This window comes from Stegastes partitus, unplaced genomic scaffold, assembly GCF_000690725.1.
Source record: "Stegastes partitus isolate 25-593 unplaced genomic scaffold, Stegastes_partitus-1.0.2 Scaffold233, whole genome shotgun sequence".
NCBI classification, from domain to species: domain Eukaryota; kingdom Metazoa; phylum Chordata; class Actinopteri; family Pomacentridae; genus Stegastes; species Stegastes partitus.
Window position 1 is genome coordinate 521,409 of NW_007577964.1, and position 16,726 is coordinate 538,134.

At 42.3% G+C, this 16,726-nt stretch overlaps 2 protein-coding genes across 4 annotated transcripts; both read right to left on the minus strand.

Annotated features, from left to right (window-relative positions):
• Nucleotides 1–733: 733 nt before the first annotated feature.
• tmem39b (transmembrane protein 39B) lies at nucleotides 734–7,446 on the minus strand. Its single transcript, XM_008281432.1, has 9 exons — nucleotides 7,257–7,446; nucleotides 5,892–6,094; nucleotides 5,597–5,816; nucleotides 4,329–4,412; nucleotides 3,883–4,037; nucleotides 1,732–2,065; nucleotides 1,461–1,648; nucleotides 1,251–1,371; nucleotides 734–1,113 (listed from the first exon to the last, which is right to left on the minus strand). The coding sequence occupies exons 2-9, from the start codon at nucleotides 6,020–6,022 to the stop codon at nucleotides 880–882; spliced, it is 1,467 nt and encodes a 488-aa protein (XP_008279654.1). The 5' UTR covers nucleotides 6,023–6,094; nucleotides 7,257–7,446; the 3' UTR covers nucleotides 734–879.
• Nucleotides 7,447–9,110: 1,664 nt separating this feature from the next.
• Nucleotides 9,111–14,368, minus strand: LOC103357050 (KH domain-containing, RNA-binding, signal transduction-associated protein 1). Of its 3 annotated transcripts, XR_520173.1 has the most exons (11): nucleotides 13,984–14,366; nucleotides 13,290–13,417; nucleotides 12,779–12,895; nucleotides 12,518–12,664; nucleotides 12,281–12,408; nucleotides 11,791–12,058; nucleotides 11,621–11,697; nucleotides 11,461–11,522; nucleotides 11,153–11,327; nucleotides 9,271–9,332; nucleotides 9,111–9,185 (listed from the first exon to the last, which is right to left on the minus strand). XR_520173.1 is itself a non-coding variant. In XM_008281435.1 (9 exons), the coding sequence occupies exons 1-9, from the start codon at nucleotides 14,147–14,149 to the stop codon at nucleotides 11,218–11,220; spliced, it is 1,155 nt and encodes a 384-aa protein (XP_008279657.1). In that variant the 5' UTR covers nucleotides 14,150–14,368; the 3' UTR covers nucleotides 10,055–11,217. The 3 variants fall into 3 exon arrangements, 2 of the variants coding, with proteins under 2 accessions (XP_008279657.1, XP_008279656.1); XM_008281435.1 differs by lacking the exons at nucleotides 9,111–9,185; nucleotides 9,271–9,332 and having other exon boundaries at nucleotides 10,055–11,327; nucleotides 11,839–12,058; nucleotides 13,984–14,368; XM_008281434.1 differs by lacking the exons at nucleotides 9,111–9,185; nucleotides 9,271–9,332 and having other exon boundaries at nucleotides 10,055–11,327.
• Nucleotides 14,369–16,726: the final 2,358 nt, after the last annotated feature.

The following is a 16,726-nucleotide window of genomic DNA, read 5'->3' on the forward strand; positions in this document are numbered from 1 at the left end:
CTAAGAAAAGGCATTGTGAGAGCTAAAGACAGTAAAAAAAAAAATTTTTTTAAAGGAAGAAATGCTAAAAACTTAAAATATTATTTTGGTTAAAAATATTGAAATTTCCTGTGTTAACAGCTAAGGGTAAAATCTAACATTAAAAACTCTAAAAACTGATTTAGGATAAAGTTTAGTTGATAAAGCAATTTAAAAACATTATTTTTATCAGGAAAAGATAAGATCCTGTTTGATAAGGTTAGATTATAAAGATAAGGTTTTGATTGAATGAGCTCCAGGTGTAGGAGCACAGATTTTCTACCTGTGGATGTGTAATGTTCAGTTTTTGATGGAAATAAATGGACTTCCTTCGTCTTGGTCTTCAGTGTGAGAAACTTTGCACTCCTGTGGTTCAGTGTCTAGTGTGGTTCGAAATAGCCGCTACAGGCATCATATAGAACTTATTTTTTAAGTTTTATTTTGTCCTGGGTAGCCAACTTTCTTGATAGTTTCCCTTGCAGATTTTATATTTCCACCTCTGACCAAAACAAAATTCTGTGTGATTTTTCACCAACACATTAAATGCAGTTGTTGGTCATTATTACATGTATTTTAACCAAGTGCATGATGGGAACTGTAGGCTCTATTTTCACTGCTGCTCTACAAAGTTCCCAATGATAAACTCATGGGCACACTTGGTCAAATGATACATTTCAGTCACCTCTTGTGATCAGAATGAAAAACCAAAACACCCTTTAAAGTAATACAAAAATATTTTATTTTTCTTATGGCGGATCAGAACAAAAATGTGACACAAAATGCAATTTGTAGAAAAAATACAGGGCTCTTAGGCATGTCTGTTTTGTTCCAAAGTGAGCGCGGCCGACAATAACTTAAAGTCTAACTGACTTTCTGGTCCGATGAGCTGTTTGAGTACGAGTACGCCTTCCCCAGGACTATTCTGTCTCTGAGGAGCTTGAAGAAGGCGTAGTAGTTGCTGAAGAGTATCAGGGCCAGCGATATCGTCTGGTGCCACTTTTCCGAGCATATCAACGAGTAGAGCTGGTAAAATATCATGGCACCTTCCAGGATGATGAGGATGTTCAATATTCGTAAAGGCTTGTTGAAGAAAAACTGGAGGAAAGAAGGACAGGAAGCAGTGAGTGAAGAGATAAGCTGAGTGGAAACAAAACGGCATTAATATTTACAGCTCTGTGAAATATCTGCTGTCTGTGACGGTTCTACATCATGTCTCCTTCAGGGATACTCACATAAAAGCGATAGTGGGACACATCTGATGGGACTGCAACGTTATAGTGGCCCATGGCTTTATAGACGTTCTTATTATGTTTTACGAGGACTCCCTGTGGCCACATGTACTCTTCGGTCCATCTGTGCAAAGAGAGGTGACGGAGTGAGATTTGACGAGGATGAGTCTAAATCGACCAGAAGCCTGGGAATAAACGGGGAGCGGTACGTACATGTGCTGCAGGACGTTGGAGCAGACTGACGGATCTACTTTCTGCCAGCAGCCGAGGTGAGCTGCAGCTTTGTGAAGCAGGTCGCAGTACCGAGGGGGCAACAAGTGCCTCATCAGGATGACTGACGTGCTGACGGACACCAGGATGAAAAGCTCACAAGACCACCGTTTATCCACATACTGGGTGCTCTGGAGGAGGAGGGAAAATATTCAGGCTTTGAGAAGACTTGTTAAAGAACATGTGTAACAAGCGTTACAAGACTAATTCCTACCTTGACAAACCAGACGGGTACAAACGCCACGTAGTAGGCGCTGAGCATGGAGCTGACCAGCACCTCTTTCATCCTCCAGTTAAAGTCCATCTTCAGGTACTCCACCTCCTTGCGGATGAGGTCCGGGGAGAGGCAGCAGGCGTGAGTCGGCATGGCCTGGACGCCGTACAGCTGGCTGGTGTGCTGCTTCCACGTCTCCTTCAGCACGGTCAGGTAGTCGCGGCCCCGGCCCACGCTGCCCACCTCTTTGGAGCCGATGCTGGCGATGGGGGAGAGCGGACCGGCCCGCCGGAAGTCACAGCTCAGCCGGAAAAACGGGATATACATCCCAAACCTGTGGGAGGCAACAGTAAGAGAGACCTTTTAATGGACTGGAAGCATTTCCATATAAGATAAGATGAACTTTACTGATGCATCACCGGGAAAATTCACAACATAGATCATGATACTGATAGAGTAGCACTCGTCTGTAAAATAAAGGTAGACAGCGTGCAAACTGTTTGGAGCCACAGATCTTTGTCTTATCAGTTCTGAATGCTTTCATAATTAGACCTGTCACAACAAAACAAGGTGGGGCGGTGGTTGCCTCGCAGCAAGAAGGTTGCCAGTTTGCGTCCCGGTGAGGACACCTGGAGTTTGCATGTTCTCCTCGTGCAGCGTGGGTTCTCTCCAGGTTCTCCAACAAGGTCCAAAAACATGCTGAGGTTAATTGGTGATTCTAAATTGTCCGCAGGTGTGAATGTGAGTGTGCTTGGTTGTCTGTTTCTAAGTGTAGCCCTGTGATAGACTGGTTACCTGTCCAGGTGTCCCCTGGGATAGACTCCAGCCCCCTAAGACCCTAGTGAGGATTAAGTAGTGTATAGATGATGGATGGATGGATGAATGGACAACAAAACAAACTGTGTAATTGCCTGACTACAGTCATTTTCGTATCCATTCACTTGTACAACAGCAGCTGGATGAAACCAACACAAGCGCCATATTTCAATCACAGTTTATCCTGGAGTGCTTAGCTTCTAATCTAACACTCAATCGACCGCATTTTAAGAAGCATCTATCGACATGGATTTAGTTGCAAAGCCAAACACCACAGAGCCACTTTGGATGCATTTCAATTAAATGAATAAAGAGCCCAATAATGAGGCAAGCAGGTTTTGCCAGAAAAAGACAGCAATCACAGGCACTAATACCACCAATGTAAAACTAACAAAAACAGCAGAAAAAACTACTAAATTGGTAACATCAACTATTTGTTTGACAATTAATCGCATACTACTATCTCATGATTGAGGCATCCCTGGTTATAACACCATACTATAAATGTTTTTAATGCTACACATGGCCTCTCATTTGATTATGAACTGCTCGCTGGTTGATTTCCAAACATCACCTACGTTGGAAATATCTGCATATGCAGGGACTGTGGATAATAGCACAGTCCAAACAATACATCCTGTCAAACATGAAATAAGCGCCACGTGATTCATTTTCAAACTGCATTAAGTTATTAATATTTAATAGATGTTTTACCTGAAGCACTTTAATACAACGTTCAGGAGAAAATAAGTAGCACACAGCACGTAAACAAGACATGAACGGTCACTTTTATCATTCGAAGTGGGGTTCAGACTCGGCTACATGGAAAAAAAAATAAAATCTGATATTGTAAGATACTGTGATGATTTTAGTGGGAATCGTAGTTTTGACATTTCTTCTCCACTGAAACAAACGATGTGATTTTTGCTGGGGTCTGTACCAAACAAGCAGGTTCCCTACATCTGGAGATTATGATATGTGAGACGGGGCAGCTCTGTAGCACCACAATGTTTCATTTTGCCTTTATTATTTCCATTGCCCCTACTGCAATTTTAATAACAACACAATATAACTTTGTTCAGAGTGCTTTAAAGATTGCTTTCATAGTCCTGCTAGTGATAGGTGGAGAACCTATGAAAGTAGGCAGCTGTAGCTTGAGTTGTGTAACAGTTGTGTAGCAGTGAAAAAAAAAGGCTCAAGCAATTATTTATCGGAAGGACACTCTGACTGCCCTTCAGCTATTAGGCATTAAGAGGCAACAGCTGACCGGCCTGAAGTCCATTTATCAGAAGTGCACGTAGTCATAGTGAATATGCTCTTCCTGAGAATACTTACGGGTAGCAGAGGAAGAGCAGGCTGAGGACCGAGTAGGTTCTGAAGAGGTAAATGAGGGAGCGGCACAGGCTCCAGCCCGTCAGCGTCAGCACCGCAAACCGAGCCATCACCAGAAAGATCGAATGAGGGAAGGAGAGTTTCCCACTCTGTGACGCCTGGAGGAGACAAGAAGACGAAATAGTCTCATGTATGGACGCAAATGTTCCCATGACACCTTTACTAAACACACAACCACGATCAAAGAAGTAAAAATGGACGAAACGGCAAAATGTCATCATATATAACAAACAAATCAAAAGCGAGGGTCACCATCTGTGTATCTGAGAGCCTCACATCAAACACACAGTGATGTGACTTGTTTGATTAGATATTTAAATGCATAAAAAGACAGATATAAAACAAAAACCTAATTCTAAAAAGGTGAAAGCAAGGAATTGAATTCTTACCTCTTTAACAATTGCTGCTATTAATCTTCTGGCCAGTATGATGATTGTGAACACCAGCATGTTATAATCAATGAGGTGGAAGTTCTGGAAACAATGACACTGATTTAAGAACATTGCTCCCATCGTTATTATGTTAGCAGCAGATCTGAAAACAAGTTGCTTGATGTCCTCCTTGATCACATTCTTTATAATCTACCAGTCCTGTTGTCATCCTGACTGCTCTGTGTGACGGCCCAATGTCAGCTGCTGCCATAGAGGCCGAGAATTTCGTTCACCTGTGGGTCCCTGAAGGCATCAGGATGGCCCATAAATCTCAGCCATCCCTCTCTTGCTGTCTCTCATTCATTCTGACCCGGCTTCGTTGGTCTTTCTGTTTCCTTTTTGCTTTGTTTCTGCTCCACAACACCTTACACCCCATCATTCATTCACACCTGAACAACTGATAGTCACACACCATACTGATTATGATTTGTTAAATGGTTTGCTTGTGGTTATAATAAACATCCTTGTTTTGAGTTAAATCTGTGATCTTTGCCACATTTGTTATAACCCATGAGCCAGGTTATGACAAACTGGGGGCTCATCCTGCCGGTGTCTCTGTTTTTGTGGTGGACCAGGTAAAGGTTTGTGTTTGTGAAGCTTCTCAGTCATCTAGGTCATGGTTATTCTCATAGATTAATCGTAGCAACTGGACTTGCTTGAGTTCCTTGAAGACGTTTCACCTCTCATCCAAGAGGCTTCATCAGTTCTGACTGACTAGTTGAGGGTTCCAGATATTTATATCCATTAGGAGCCATGAACACCTGAGTTTCGGCTTCAATTGGGGGCTTGTTGCTCCTCCCCCTTGTTATGTGAGTCGTGAGTGCTCCCCCGAGTTCGTTAGGGTCGTTTGTGACTCACATAACGAGGGGGAGGAGCAACAAACCCCCAATTGCAACCAAAACTCAGGTGTTAATGGCTCCTTAAGGAGGATATAAGCATCTGGAACTCCCAACTAGAACTGATGAAGCCTCTTGGAAGAGAGGTGGAACGTCTTCAAGGAACTCAAGCAAGTCCAGTTGCTAAAGGTTTGTGGTGTTTTGCAGCCTTTTAGTAACTTTTCTGTGGAGCTCTGTTACGTAAACACAACATTTCTTGCATATCTGTCCGTTCTAGAGGAGCGATTTCTCCTCAGTTGTTCCATTTGTTTCCCTGTAACCGGGTTGTTCTGGGGAATAGAACTAACGCAGTCACTAAAGCTGAAACCATAATGATGATGTGTAACTCACCAGTGATGTGTGTGAGGGCGGGTGTGACGGCGGGTACCACCACACCGTCTTGTAGATGTTGACATAGTGGACAAAGAGGGCGATGAGGTGGCAGAAGAAAAGATGGAGCTCGAACAGCACGTTTCGATCCACAGACAGCTCGGGGATCTTGCAGTGCTTCAGAGGAACCACTGTCTGCGCAGCAAGCGGGGGGCTGGACATGCAGGTTCCTGAGCCGTTCCTGCAGAAGGAGGGTTTAGTCACGATGGAGGCCGAGTTAGGGGCATCTGGAGCAGCGTGTCGGAGCTCGGCTTACCTGGTACGAGACCGCACCCCTGTGACCGGGGAGCTGGTGGTGTGGTTGCCATTGCTGACCGAGCCCGGTTCACTGCTGAGTGGAGGTCTGCAGTACGTGGTGCGGTTCGCCCCTCTCCTTCCACCTGCCATCGCAGACACGCCCACGGCTCGCGTCTCGCAGCTACGTGTCTGGTTTGATGATTTCACTCCTTACCTTTGCACCTGTTACATCAAATCAGCAAGTCAGACACAAGGAGAGGATGTCGATTAGGCAACAAATATGGAACATTTATTGAGTAATGAGTGCTGATAATGTGAATCTGGTCTTCTTCTATCTACGTAGTAGGACAGATTATACAGGTGTTATATCAGACTAGGTAATTATGAGCCTTGGAAATAATCATTAAGCTGCTGTTTTCTGCTTCCTCCTTTGGGGAACTGTGTTTTTCTTGATTCCAAGTCAGTTAGCAACGATTCTCTGTATTAATCTTCATTAAACACCAAGATGGCTTCTTCTCATTATCTCACAACTGACTGTTTTTGAGGCCATTTAGTTTGGATGATCTGTTGACATTACATATTCTGCTTTTTTTTGGCAAAACAACAGCAACTAAAAACAGTTTTTAACCATCTAGCGTAAGTTTAGAATTTTTTACAGTTTCAAAACATCCTATTGTGACACATAATTTAATGCTTGTATTGATTTTTTCATGTTTTTTTTTATAAAATGCTGGATAAAATTAATCACTATGACAAAGTTAAAACAAAATGATCAATGATGAAAGTCTGTTGTGTGGACTTATTTAAAAAAAAAAAGGCATCAAATAAATAAACAGTGCTCTAATAATCCCCTCCACAGCCTGTGTTCTGGTCATTGAATGCATCAGACAGACCTGACAACACAACCAGAGGTGCACTGAGCCAAAACAAACACAACACTAATGCATCTTTGCAGCCTCAAGATTTCACTGTCAGTAAAATGCCAAACTAATCAAATTAGACCAACAGAAATCCTCCCTCATAAATATGCATCACAAACTGCTGGCGTTTAACAAGTTTGCACTAGCATAGCATTCCTTAATATAGTGCAAGTTTTGCGGAAGCTTGGCTCCACTAGCTAGCTAAGCAGGCACATCATTTGCTTCCCTTTCGGCTCCGAAACGTCCCCAGAGCCGTGGATATGTCCCACATGGGCCACATGGCGAAAACAGCGTGGACCCACACAATGAGGGACGGACCCCAATCTGTCCGCCAAGACCATGCTTGATTAAATATCAAGATCGAGGCCTAGGCTAACGGGCTCCGAGCCTAGCTAGATAGCTAGCTAGCTAGCTAGCTAGCTTCCTCCCTACCAAACAGGCTAGACAAGAAAAGGCAGGCTTACCGGAGGCAGCGTCTGATGTCTGTGCTAGAAGCTGCGCTGCTGCATGGACAGCGAGCTAAACACGACACATTTTCAGAGTGTTTATTGAAATACTGGCGTGTTTGTCACTGGTATCAGCGAAGACGCTCATTGTTGATGTGAAACTAGCCGCTGCTGGATGGGGGCGCGGATCTGTTGGCGATCTGTGGGAGGAGAGTCTGTTAAAGGGCCATTCCGCAAATATCCAGGCAGCCGCAGCGAGACAGGAGAAAAACACAGAGCTGGTGATGTGTTTACACTAATACTACATGTAAGACAACAAAAAGAAGTCTAGATTTTTGGGACATTTCATTACTCATAAACATGCTCATACGTAGTGATGTTAAACCTTTTTCTTATGCAGTCTGTGGTTTACACACACCTGAACTCTGCCGCTGCCTGAATGGACTGATGTCTGTCTTTATGCAATTACATTTTATTCAATATTAAATAAGTAAATAAATACATAAATATCAAATAATCCTATGAAATAAATCCTAAAACCAAAAACTAATCAGACAATAAATATATAAATAAATGCAATTATTTTTCCTTTTAAAAATGAAATTTTTAAAGCACTACTTTTATTAGATTTTATTTCATAATGCCACATTTACCTTACATTTGTTTGTATGTTTATTGCCTGATAATTTATTTATTTAATATCCATATTTATTTGTGTGTATAAGAACAAATACATGCATACATTTGACTATTTTTAATTACTTCAGGGGACTTTTTCCATTTCATAATGCCACTTTTACATTTCAGTTATTTATCTATTTAGTTCCTGATTTATTTATTTCAGGGTCTAGTTTAAAGCCATATTTATTTTTGTATAAATAAATCACAGCAAAAAATATAAAAACAAATGTAACAATTAAAGAAGTTATTTAGAAAAAGGGCATTTAAAAAAAAAAATATTTCAGGGGACTTTCACAGCGCCACTTTTTCATTTATTTATTTCAGGATGCTTTTCAAAGCTGTGTGTATTTTCGTCATAGGAATATTTATGTATTTCATAGTAGAATAAAGTTTTTATTGCCTACCATTGACCAATAAATGCTTGTGTCTTAATGTGATCCTAACAATCATTTATAAATAACATTGAGATAACTGCTGACAATAAACATGTCTGTATGAACATATTGTTAGTTTCAAACCTGATGAATACCTTCAGTAACATGTTGGCACATAAAGGACATATACATGTACAAACTGGGAAAAAGAACGTTGAATCTACTATTTTTTTATAAAAACAGTTTTGTGATATATTTAATTTTGCTACCTAATCATAAAATCTGTATTTCTAGGTCACCACTTGGAGCACCTGCACGTCCCCGGTACCAGTTGTGCCTCGTCATATACAGTAACCTCATTTCACGTGTACGCAGATGCTGCATGAACCGAAAACCTGTTTGTCCCGTACATAATGTTCTATATATTGTACGAGAACACAAGCCCAGACATGAAAACATACTGTACACCACATAAGGATCCGTACATCTCTATGAGCAAAACCATATAAACTTAACCTGAAGTATCATTTAACCCAATCCTGAACCATCCTGTTAGTACTGACATCTCACTTTTTGAAACCTGATCACACGTAAAGCCAGACTTTTTAAACATAACAGAATAAAAACACACTATTCACAGTTTTAAAAAAATCTTTATTTATTCTTTTTTGTAAAAAAGGCAATAAAAATGGTCTTCGGTGTAAAAAAAATACTGAAATCTGGACACATTGAATAAAAAGGTTAAAACTCTTGTACAGTCACTGATCACTCGCTCCTAAAAGGTAGAAACATACACCTGTCGTAAGTTTTTTTTTTTTCTTTTCATACAGCAGCTATGAGTCTCAGAGACCCTGCAAGGCCTCTCTCCTCTTTCCTGGGACTTTAAATGGACCTGTAAAGACAGAGAGAAGACGTGAATAATCTCAACAGCAGCAGCCATGATCAGCACTGCAATCTGCAACTCCTTTTCAACCCACCTTAAAGGCCCCGTACGGCAGAGTTCGATATATCATTTGCACCTACACAGTTCTCTGACAACCTAGGAGGAGAAAAACAAATGAGATCTTGGGACACACAAGTGCCTCTGTGCACACAGTGGGCAACACACATGCAAAACTAATTAAATACTACAAAATAAAAAGTAATATATCATGCAACTCAAGCTGAAGGGTTTTTGTCCATCAATGGGATGTTTTAACGTTTTGAGTGCAACTACTAATTTTCATTAATCTACAGTCTATAGAAATCGTCAAGATGGAAATAGGTAAGTATTGAGTGAAATGAATGGACAATTATTGGTTTTATTTGAGCAAGAGTTGCATCACAACCATGTCTGATTGTTTTGTGCGGCTTATTTTGCTCGGAATAACTACTGATAGCATAATTTTGCAACTTCAATGTTTTTGATATGTTTTGGATGACTTGCATTACTTGGATGTTTTGCACAGAAAATAAAACAAAAATCTAACAAATGAGTGTTGGGGTTAGTTTTACCTTCTTGTGGCGATCTTTAGGGCTTTTAGAATCCTCTCCTCTGCGATATTTTTCTTTTATAAAAACCAGCCAGCATGACTTTGCATCAAAGTCAAGTAAGATCCCTGCAAGCTTGATTTGAAATACTGTTGAAATTCAGTTATTTCAAGTGGCTTAAGATACATTGCTCTGTTTGGAGCTTGAAGAGATAACACTAACTAAAGGTTAATGACATTACATGTTCAAGCACTCTATCATTGTCAAGTCAAACATGTATTTGGCAGCACATTACCTCAAGGAATGATGAGCTTTATTTTTTTTTTTTGGAAGGTGGCATTACAAGTGTCATTTAGTTTTGAAGACAGACGAAGAGGATAAGCTCACCGAGAAAACACTGGCTTTGTTTTAAAAAAAAAATCAGGCTGACGTGTATACATACAGCTCAATCAGCATAGTTGAGAACAACTAAGGACCATTGTCACAAGGTGAAGGCATTCCTTTGGTACAACAAAGGCAAAATACCATGTTTAGATTGATTAAAAAGAAACTAGAAACTTTATTGAAACACGCACTGCAGAAAAACATTTTGGGATATGTTTAGTATCCTATTTAGTCAAAAGTACACAAGCATTATGCATTTTGGAGACGGCACGACTTGAAGCATACACAGTTGTCCTAAGGTTATGTACAAAATATTGAGTTGGCTGCAGCCGTCCTTACACACAGTAAGGATTGTTAATCCTTCAAGCTTTACAAGAATTAGTCGATCATCAGCGATGATTTTGCAAGTAATAGAACGACTTGTCATAAAATACCAATTGTAAAGGTGGCAAAAATAGAGGCCTTTATTCTTTTGCAAATGGACTTCGACAGTATTTTAGGATATTCAGTAACGTCACACAAGACTACATTTGTAATATAGTAGGAACAAATAAGACTTTTAGTTTTAATCAAAAATAACTCAGGGCTGTATTGGATTTTGTAACTACATCTGTTTTTAAGTTATAGCAACTTTACATCGAGGCATTATGAATAATTTTTGTCCAGTCATGAAGGACTTTTAAAATGCAGCCTATGTGAGAAGAGTTTATCGCCACAATCACAGTTTGTTCAGGAACCATTAACTGAAAATGACAACCATCAAATATCACTAAAATGTCACTCTTGTTCCTTGTTTTTTTTTTTTTTAAGGTTGGTGTCACTAGGACCTAACTACGCAACTGAAACAAACATTAAATGGAAACAGATAAACAATGAAAAAAAAACTTTGCGTTCGAGTTTCTCCTCTGGCACCCTATGATACATCCAACAAAACGTTTCTATTGAGTTTAAAAAAAAACAAAAATAAACCATAAAAAAAGGGGGAACAAACGAGAGGGTAATTACTTTTGAAAAGTTAAGTGAGTTACAATCGGAGACAGTTGCCATAGCAACTCTCTACCAGTAGTCGTTCAGTATCTTCCATAGGGATGCTCTCTGTACGATCCCTTTGACTGCCTAGAAGGGGGGGCTTTGCCTCCAGCCCCGGAATTGGACCATGAGTTATCCCAATCATCCTGACCTACATGGAGAGGACAGAGAGAGACAAAAAGACACAGAGCGTCAGTTAATTTTCTGAGTGAAGAAATGAGGTCATTTCAGGAGGTGAATGTTCTCTGGTTGACAGCAAAAGGATGTCACATCTGAAAACTTACCATAGGGCTCATATGACTGATCCTGTGCTTCACCGTGTCCATAGTCGTAGTATTCAGTATCCCTAAAGGCAGATTGTAAAGAAGTGTCAAAACAATGCAGTCCAAATTTAAATACAGAGTAAAAAGACTAATTAAGTTGTCAAAATGAATTCTGACTCACGCAGGTGCAGACTGCTGGTTGTAATAGTTGTCATATCCCTCATAGGCCGGCTCTGCATATGGTTCTTCATATGAAGGCTAGAAGAAAAAAACAAACAAGCAATGCCGGGTCAGCACAGGATCACTAAAAGTCAGTTCCGGAAAAGTAGAGACAGGTTTTATGAAATTTACATAATCATCATAGGCATCAGGTTTGGGCTGTGATCCTGAGGGAGGAACCTGGTGTTGCTGGTGGGACATGGCTGCCGAGGGAAGCATCCTTGGAGCCCCTGCTGTAGGTGGTCTAGAGCGGGGAGCCGATCCTCCTCTGTTAGGAGCAGAGGGTAGTCCACCTCTACCGGATGGCGCACCTCTTGGACCGTTGCCCCGTCCTGGTCCTCCCCGTGGAGCTCCACCACGCATTGCTCCTCGAGGGCCCCCACGTGGCATTCCTCGGCCCCTGTGGAAAGTAAGCAGGTTGTAAAAAGGGATTATTACCGTGAAACTGCTCAACAAAACAAGGGACTACAGGGTGAAAACACAAAAGCACTGTAGCAAAAAAAAACTAAGTGTATTGTAAACTTTAAGTCATGTGATTAAAAAGCCTATGTGCTGGTGTACATGCACGATGTGATAATGTGCAGTATGACAGGACAGCTTTGTCACCGATTCCAGCACATACCTTGGTCCTCCAGCTCCGGGTGGTCCACCTCTGCCCCTTCCCATATGACCACCTCGCCCCCTGCCTGAACCATCCTGGGACCCATTCAGGAAGTTAGGGTCCATGTATGGGTCGTGCTCGCCAGGCTCCTAAAGACCGAAATAGTAAAAAGATGTTTGCACTGCTGTGGAGTAGCCAGACAGCAAAGTATCTGCATATCTAGTATGTGAAGTATGAAGAGGCTAAAGTGTTACATACCGGAATAAGGAACTTCTTGACCTCCTCCATGGCATGAGCCATGCGCAGATAGGCTTCTGGTATGGGTGCTGTGACCTCGATGAACACATGCAGCTCCATGGCCAGGTGAGCGTATTTAGCCTCACCGCCCTTCCTCAGCTCCTCTTCCTGACGAACACACAAAATACAAAGTCTTAACATGCAAACAAAGCCAGAATAAAAATAATAATATGGGTTTATTTTTTTAAAATCATGCAGCAAAGGAAACTTCTCTACCCCTACCTTATTCTTGTCCCTCATGGAACCTTTTCCCAGAACGGAAATCTTTGCCCCGGTCTCCTCCTGGAGTCTCTTGATTGTGCTGCCCTGAGGTCCCAAAAGCTTCCCCACAAAGTTGACCTGGAAGAAAACATGTAAGCATGAATTACACAATCACGTCACTTCTTGTTGGCATTTCAGGGATAAGGAGGACACAAGTCAAAAAGCACTTTCAGCTCCACAGCAGTTTCCACATCTCCCATCTTTACTGTTTTGACTGCAAAGCCGTTCATGCAGAAACAAGCTTAGCAGGGCACTGGGCGCATGACTGACTCATTTAGGGGCAGCAGAGCTCACGGATTTGAGCGCGTTACCATCGGATACACTGGATTAGTAGACCAAACTTGCTGTTACGCTTTAAGACACTGTACTGACAAATGTCCTTGTCTCAGGTTCACTCCAGCTACAAGTGGAGGGTAAACAAAACACAGCTATTTTATCTGATTTGCAAGGGCACGCAAGAGGAAACACTCACCCTTGGGTACTGCTTGGTAGGAATGAGTACTCGCTCTTTGAGCTTCAGATTCTTGGTAGCAAACAGGTCCAGATAGGTCTCCTTCTCTGGCTCTTTCTTGGTTTCGCCCTTCTGGATCCTTTCAATCTCTGCAGGTTAGAAACATGATCTAAGCACGTAGCAGATGCAAATACCAAGAAGTACAAATGTAACTGTAGGCAACAACTGCTCAGATGATCATGATGCAGGTCCAGCCCAAACAAAGCTCCATTGTTTCATTGCGATCACCTGAATATCAATCATGTGAACCACTGACCACAAAACACTTGGCAGTTTTGCGCCGTTTGGGGCCAAACGAACACAATTTCATGGCGCTTCCGTAACGCATCAGTTGCACAGACGTGGCTAGCCGTTGAGACTCGCCGTTAATCAATGAACTCCGGTGTTAGCTGTAGCTAAACGACACTCTTTCATACATAAAGCATATTTATACATAGCTTTAATGAAAACGACACATTTTCCGGTGTTTAACTACACAAACCGTAGCATATATTCTAGGACGGCTGTTTGACCCACATCGCTGTCAGCCACGTGTTTAATGCGCCATTGTTCAGGCCTCGTTCATGTCGGCCAAGAAGAACAAGAAGCTAGGCCTCGCGCCGGGCTAACGTCAAGCCAGCCAGTTAGCCTTCATGCTAACTAACGTCCACTTTACCTGCGGAGATAAGCTTCATGGCGTGTGTGAACGACGAATCCAGGCTGTCCTTCTCGGCCAGAAGCTCCGGGAGGTACTTGGTGTCTTCCATGTTGGGTTTCTTCGGTGCAGGGCTCGACTCTATGGCGGACTCTGAGTTGTTCTTGTTAACATTCGCTTGGCTCATAATGCACTTGACGCCGGCGGACGAACTGAACGAAGCCTCGCTCGGTTCGGTGGCTTCGCCTTTGATACGAAACTGTCGGTTAAGGAACGAAACGCCGGTTTCCCGCTGTGTTCGGTGGAGTCGCAGAGCCGCGCCGGTTATCTCTCCGCTTCGGGTCCGTGTGCTCTCCTCGGCAGACAAAGGAGGGATGGCGCAGCTGCATTTGAGTGTGATGGAGGAGGAAGCACAGGAGGAGACAGTGACGTCACGGGCCCAGCCGCCATCTACAGTCTGGTGGAGGCAGACTACAGTGATCCCTCATGTTCCCTCATGTTCCCTCTCTCTGCTTTCTAGTGGCTGCGCACACAGGTTCAGTGACAAGCTCCAACAGGCCTGTCCTGCTGTATAAACTCATATTACCCCGTATTTATTGAGCTCAATGCAATCAGACAGAGAGCCAGGCACTTCTGGTTCTGTGGATGTATATGGCCTCTTGATGCACCTGAGAAGTGAAAACTTAGTGGATTGCAAGTTTTGGGGAAGATTCACTTCTTCTCTACAGTCTTGCATTGTTTCTCGGCCTTCTGCACTCAACATTTCTTGGACCAATGCACCTGCTATACCAGCAACCGCAGAGACCGTTGCAAAGGAAGCCACGTTTCGCTTCTCTTGTGGCTATTTCAACAGGGTTTTCAGACACAGATGAAAAGCAGAACAGGCAGAATGACACTATCATCCCATATGTAGCCAGTTTGTCAGAGAAACAACATCCTTATGCACTTCAGATCAGCAAAAACTGGTTCACCCTAAAGATAAAACACCCAAACACAAGTTGAACAGTGGTTTGTATTGCTTTGTCCTACATTTTTACACTATCCCTTTTTCCTGCTTTGGGATCAATAAAGGAGCCCTGTGATAGACTGGTGACCTGTCCAGGGTGTCCCCTGCCTTCGCTGGGATAGACTCCAGCCTCCCGCGACCCTAGTGAGGATTAAGCGGTGTACAGATAAAGGATGGATGGATCAATAAAAGATCTTACATGCAGTGAATTTCAACCAGCAGACCTAAATAAAAAAGAATATCAAACAGCTGCTCCACAACAAAGGACAGCCAGCTCCTCAGGACAAGACTCAGCAATCCACCTGCATCTGAAGAGCCGAGGACAGCGACCAACTCATTGTAGACAGAGAAGACAGACGAGCCCCTTTCAGACATGCATCCTGTTCCGTTAATCTGATGGCTATTTCACGAATCGGCTTCATGTCTGAATGAGCGTCCTGATCACCTAAAAAAAATTGGGCCTACTAGGTCGGACCTAGTCACATCTCTATATCACTTTCAGCGTGGCTCAAGTCTGAATTACCACATTAAAGCCCCTTTCAGACTTTGGATATGGAACATTGTGTCCCATACCTAGAAAGGGTTAAAGCCTGTTAAAGTGACTGCATCTTTTCAGACGTGCACTTCATTCCGTTTATCTGATGGCAACTGGAGGTGTCAGCTTCTTGCATTTCTGCATTTTATATTATCATCACATAGACCACCAGGCTTTCTTAATCATTACATGACAAATAAGCCTTTACATATGAATGAGTTAGTGCAGGTCCAATCCTGGGAGGAGCACAGTGGGTATTACAGACATGTAACACATTTACCACAGCACAGTGTCTTTTTTTGCTGGGTAACCTAAAGATCTATGCAGTGTCCCGGTTTAACATTAATTTCTGCTGCTTCTGTTATTTAGTCAGTAACCCTATCTTTTAAAAGTATTTTACAGGCTATTTCATTTTATTATAATTGTTATCTGGGATGCTCATTCAGAGATGTTCTGTAAATCTATCTGGGAACACTTTGTTCAGTCATTATTAAAAATAAATCACAAGCCCAGACATGAACATCGTCTATTATCCAGCGCCCAAAGTGTTCGGCTGAATGCGCTCGTCTTACATTTGCTGTTTGACTGCACAGGACTTGCTGCGATCATGCTGTCAGGGCCCATTGTTCTCCTCCGGCTGCCTTCGAGGTGGAAACTCCAGCTGGATCTGTTAATGCGGGTTGATGGGAGGCTTGACCTGATGAGGAAGGTTCATCAAGACTCGACATGCGATTCATGCGATCGCCAGGGACTGTGGCTGCAGGCGACAAGACTCAAACCATCTCTCCTTTAAAAATTCTCAAATGTCAGTCATTTTAAAAGGTACAGACACCATGAAACCCATGTATATGGATCTAAAAACAGTGGAAACAACAGCAACTTTAACTATCAGATGTCCCGACTGGAGTCTGCATGTTGATGTTAATGCATAATAACACATGTTTAACATTTATTCATTGACTTGTATATGTGTGAGCAGGTTTAAACAGTTCACTTAAGAAGGATGAGTGTATTATTGTTGCTGACAGGTTGCTGTGTTGATCTTAAAATAGGACAGTTGTGGATATTTTCTGTTTATGATACTCCATCCATCCATCATCTATACACCGCTTAATCCTCACTAGGGTCGTGGGGGGCTGGAGTCTATCCCAGCTGACCCTTTAGGACACCCTGGACAGGTAACCAGTCTATCACAGGGCTACACTTAGAGACAGACAACCAAG

Excerpts from the sequence above, each read along its gene's own strand:
- tmem39b (XM_008281432.1), bottom strand. The coding sequence starts at position 6,022 with ATGGCAGGTGGAAGGAGAGGGGCGAACCGCACCACGTACTGCAGACCT. Across the intron at positions 1,372-1,460 it reads TCCAACGTCCTGCAGCACAT|ATGGACCGAAGAGTACATGT; the intron begins GTACGTACCGCT and ends CTCTTTGCACAG. Across the intron at positions 1,114-1,250 it reads TGTCCCACTATCGCTTTTAT|TTTTTCTTCAACAAGCCTTT; the intron begins GTGAGTATCCCT and ends TCTTTCCTCCAG.
- LOC103357050 (XM_008281434.1), bottom strand. The coding sequence starts at position 14,149 with ATGAGCCAAGCGAATGTTAACAAGAACAACTCAGAGTCCGCCATAGAG. Across the intron at positions 13,418-13,983 it reads CATGAAGCTTATCTCCGCAG|AGATTGAAAGGATCCAGAAG; the intron begins GTAAAGTGGACG and ends TCTAACCTGCAG. Across the intron at positions 12,409-12,517 it reads TCAAGAAGTTCCTTATTCCG|GAGCCTGGCGAGCACGACCC; the intron begins GTATGTAACACT and ends TTCGGTCTTTAG.